We start from the raw sequence: 3,993 nt of genomic DNA on the forward strand, positions 1-3,993 counted from the left end.
CGGCGAGGAGCGCCCCTCGCCGCGGTGCGCGCCGGGCCTCAGCTGGCCGTCACGGGCCGGGAGGAGTGAAGTGGAGAGAAAGAAGAAACAGTAGACGCCTGAATAGCTCCTTTAAATTACTGCTGACACCTCTGTTGCAGCTCCCTAAAATCTCAATCAACAATCCATTAGAACTCGACGGGAGTAAAACTAAATCCTCGTTTAAGTGTATTTATCCGATCTCTTTTCTCTCTTTCAAATGCTAAATCCATTTCAGCATATGCCCCTTCTTTTTCTCGCCTTTCTCTAAAGACTGGCAGCCTATACTACTCTTGTAAATATGAAAGATGCTAATCATATGACATATCACGTCTCAGTCGGAGCTTGGAATAAAGCCTTGAGATTTGGGATCATTGCCTCCAGACAACAGCTTCATCAGCCGGAAAGTTGTTTTTTTTCTCCTTTCCTTCAACTCTCAATCCCTTCTTTGTCTGGGGGAAAATGCAGCCAACTCGAGCCACCCTGGCCATATGGTTCACTCTGTGTTTTCTTAGTTGAATTCTGAATTGTTTGTGACTTGCGAAGGGTTTTTTTTCTTTTTTCCTCCCCCCTTTTTTTTTGGAAGTGTGTATAAAGACATAGAGGAGGCTGCCTGTGCTGGGGCAGCTTCGCAGGGTTGCTGCATGTTATTCACATGTTCCCTTCACACACTCCTTCTGCACAAACTTCACTGCTACTAGTCCATGCAAGAGCCAAAATATAAAGTCCCAGACAAATTTTTAATGGCAACACAAGTGATTCCAGAGACCTTAGGGTTTTTTTTTGTTTGTTTTGTTTTGGTTTGTTTTTGTTTTGGTTTGTTTCTCTCTGGAGGATGAAAATGCCCTACTTTAATATGATTTGTTCTGTTTTTCAGCAGTGCCTGCACCTATCCTGGATAGGTCTGGATAGATAACCTGGTCTGGATTTTTGGTGAGTGTGTAGAATAGGGTATATGCTTTCTAGCAAATCAGTTGTGAAAATAATGCCTTGGACAAGAGAAGCACAGAAGTATTCTGTGGTAAGGAAGAGTAGCTTTTAAGACATGTATAAATTAGGAGCTGAATGAGTTTGGTGCGCTCARGTTTGGATAGCCCCTGTTTGATAGCAGCCTGCCAAATTTTCTTTCTATCTTTCCTTACACAAACCCCCAAAAAGGCCCTTTCACCAAATCATTAAATTCTACAGAGGTGGTCAAGCTAGTCCTGCTTTTCATGCGTTTGAGAAAGAAAAGGGTCCTTGAAGTTTAGAAGATGCCCAAGGAAAACTCATTGAATGACATCAAAAGAATGAGTTTCCATAGCTGTTGAAGCACGAGAGCTGTGTAGCTGCACAAAAGCGGGTTGGGGCAGTGGGACTGTCCCACTGCTCTATCCCAGCACAATTGGGTCACTGAAATAGGGAATTAATTACCATTGGAGAGTGGGCAGCCCATTCACCACTGGCTGAGTTTTATTAAACGCCAATATAAATAACAAAACAACTCTTGTGGCTGCACTATTCCTACACGCCAAAGGAAGGATTATGTTGGGGATTAACATCTTAAAGTCTATGAGACTTTCTGACTCAAGGCTCGGAGCTGGTAATCGTATTTGTCTCCTGGTTCAGCGATTAGTGCTCTCCCTCGCGCACCTTCGCCTGGATGGCCAATGTCCCTTTTTGCAGGCACCGCGTTTTTCACACAATCGGCTGTTCTTTTCCCCAGATCTATAGAAAAGAATAAGAAAACTGAAGCGTGTTCACGCGCTCCTCAAGCTTCTTCTCTTCTTCATGGGAAACGAAGGGACCGGCGCCCTTTTTTCACGGGAGGGGGGAGGTAGGAGAGCCAAAACCCCTTTGGGGCTGGGGCTGGGGCTGGAGGAGGGGGGGGCGACACAGGCAGGGCGCCGGGTCGCAAAATCGCTCCGCGGGCCTGCACCTGCCATGCAAATCTGCCGCCAACAACGGGGCTTGTCCGCTGGGGGGTGCAGGGTGCTGAAGCGACAGTGCTGAAGGGCGCACAGGGGGCCCGGGAGCAGGGCCTGGCCTCGTGCGGCCCCTGCAGTGCTGCGCAGGGATTTGGGGGGGRGGGGGCGTAGCAGCACCAGGGTGCACCCCAGCGCCCGACCAGGAGGGCCGCAGAATGACCCCCCAGTTTAAGGGCGGAGATGTYGTGCTTGGCTGCGCGGCCCTCTTGCGAGGTCGGCGCGGCCGGCACCCCGGGCTGCTGGGTGCCTTGGCCCCCTTTCCGCCCTGCGGCTCGGGCCTGGCCGGCGCGTGCAACCTGTGCGGTCGGCGTGTGGGTGCAGGGGTCTCTCGGCAACGCAGGCCTGCAACTTTCAGGGCTATCAGGTCGCCTCAGAGTTCAAGCTGCTTAGGGCAAACAAAGCCTCTTGGAGGGGCTACCGCTCTCCCGCGCGCCGCCTCGGTTAGGCTGAAATCACTGCCCCCRTTTCTTGATCCTTGCCTGCTCCAGGCTTTTGTCCCTGTGAAGTGGGACGGCGCCGGGCAAAGGGGCTGGAGTTGAACAGTTTGACCTCAGAGGACGGTTCGCGCCGTGGAGAGCGGCAGTACAGCTGCTGGCCGCCCCGGCCGAGCCCGCGGGGCGCCCTGGGGCCACGTGAGCGCCCCTCGCGCCCGGCTGGGCACCGCCACGCGTCCCTCCCGCGCCACAGCCCGTGGCCGGCCATGGTGCACCGTGAGCGACTCTGCCTGCGGCTTAAGGCTGACGATGGAAAAGCAGAAGGTGTCCCACGGAGTTCCCCTTCGTGTCACTCTGCCTGTACCGCTAGGGCAACGTATGGGCTTCCTTTTTCTTGAAAAGGGAGGGGAAAAGTGTTAAAATCTCTTGGTGTCTCAGACATTTTCTAATAGATCGGCTAAATTGTGATGAAGTGGTGGTCGCTGATGTTACAGGAGGATGCAGCTCTTGGCTGGGGTGTGAAACTGCACCTAACGGTTATGGGAGGATGCAGAGACAGATTTCAAAAATTAATACTCAGGTACATGAACCACTTGAAGTGCTTCTTTAGTAAGCAATGCAGGCACACGTGCCCTCACACTGAGCAGGAACGGCRCTATGTACTTGCGGGGCAGCAAAAGGCGGGGGACTTAATGGTGTATATGTGGTGGGTCTGATGAGATGATTGCTGAGATTTTAGCCATGGTTTGTCTTTTCTGGGCTTTTTCCCACAAGTTGTGCATAAAAGTGTCTCAATAGAAATCCTGTACTAAAGCCCAGCTCCCTGCAATTGCCCTAACGGTGACTTTTTGTATGTGGACGGTACTGCACTGTGGTTTTCACTTTATATGTCCTTAATGTCATTCCTTTCTCCTGTTGGTCTGTCAGAAAGAGCAAGTTTCTTGACCCTGGGGGCATGTTGCAAGGCCTATCTATTCACTGGGGCTTTTTGCCTGAGAGGGTGGTCTGGAAAAGAGGTGGGGGTGGAGGCCTTCTCGGTGGATTGWCAAGGTTCTTTTTTTTTCTTTTTCTTTCTTTCTTACTTTCTTTTTTTTCCTAAGTCTTCTTGAGTGTATATTGTGTCCTGGAGTTACATTTTACAAGCTTGAGTGAGAACTGCTGCCCATGCACCAGACTGAGACCTTCTATGAATGAGGAAACACAGATGTCAGGCAGGTACTTCTCATTTATCGGGCTTGTTCTGCTCCCTGCAGAAATGATGAAAAAGGAGGGGAAAATGCAAGGCAATAAAACGTGTCAGCGGACCCGCTGTGTTTTAGCGCCTGGGCTTATATACAAAATGCATCTGCGGGGCGTGCTGTCCCCGGATCAGGCCGGTATCACATCTCACCGCTCGCGGCTCTGCCACGGGGACGGACGCGCTCGAGTCGCTATTAATTACGGGCTTTTGTTGCGGCCGCGATCCCCGGTCCCCCCGCGCGCGTCTGCTCCCCGCGCACCCCCCCGCAGCCCGTCCTGGGGGCGCCGGCGGCGGGCTTCTCTGCGGCGCCCTTGCTGCGTCCCCCCGCGGCAGG

The 3,993-nt window shown here is 52.2% G+C and overlaps 1 protein-coding gene across 1 annotated transcript in view; it reads left to right on the forward strand.

Moving 5' to 3' along the window:
• The first annotated feature begins 2,685 nt into the window (after positions 1–2,685).
• Positions 2,686–3,993, forward strand: part of NEUROG2 (neurogenin 2) — a 2,393-nt gene continuing 1,085 nt past the window's right edge. Inside the window, exons 1-2 of the mRNA XM_085309461.1 lie at positions 2,686–2,779; positions 3,739–3,969. Of these exons, the coding sequence (XP_085165587.1) occupies positions 2,686–2,779; positions 3,739–3,969 (325 nt within the window). The remainder of the gene's footprint in view (positions 2,780–3,738; positions 3,970–3,993) is intronic.

Source organism: Rhea americana, unplaced genomic scaffold (assembly GCF_003343005.1).
Source record: "Rhea americana isolate MKP2758 unplaced genomic scaffold, rheAme1 scaffold_106, whole genome shotgun sequence".
Taxonomy (NCBI): domain Eukaryota; kingdom Metazoa; phylum Chordata; class Aves; order Rheiformes; family Rheidae; genus Rhea; species Rhea americana.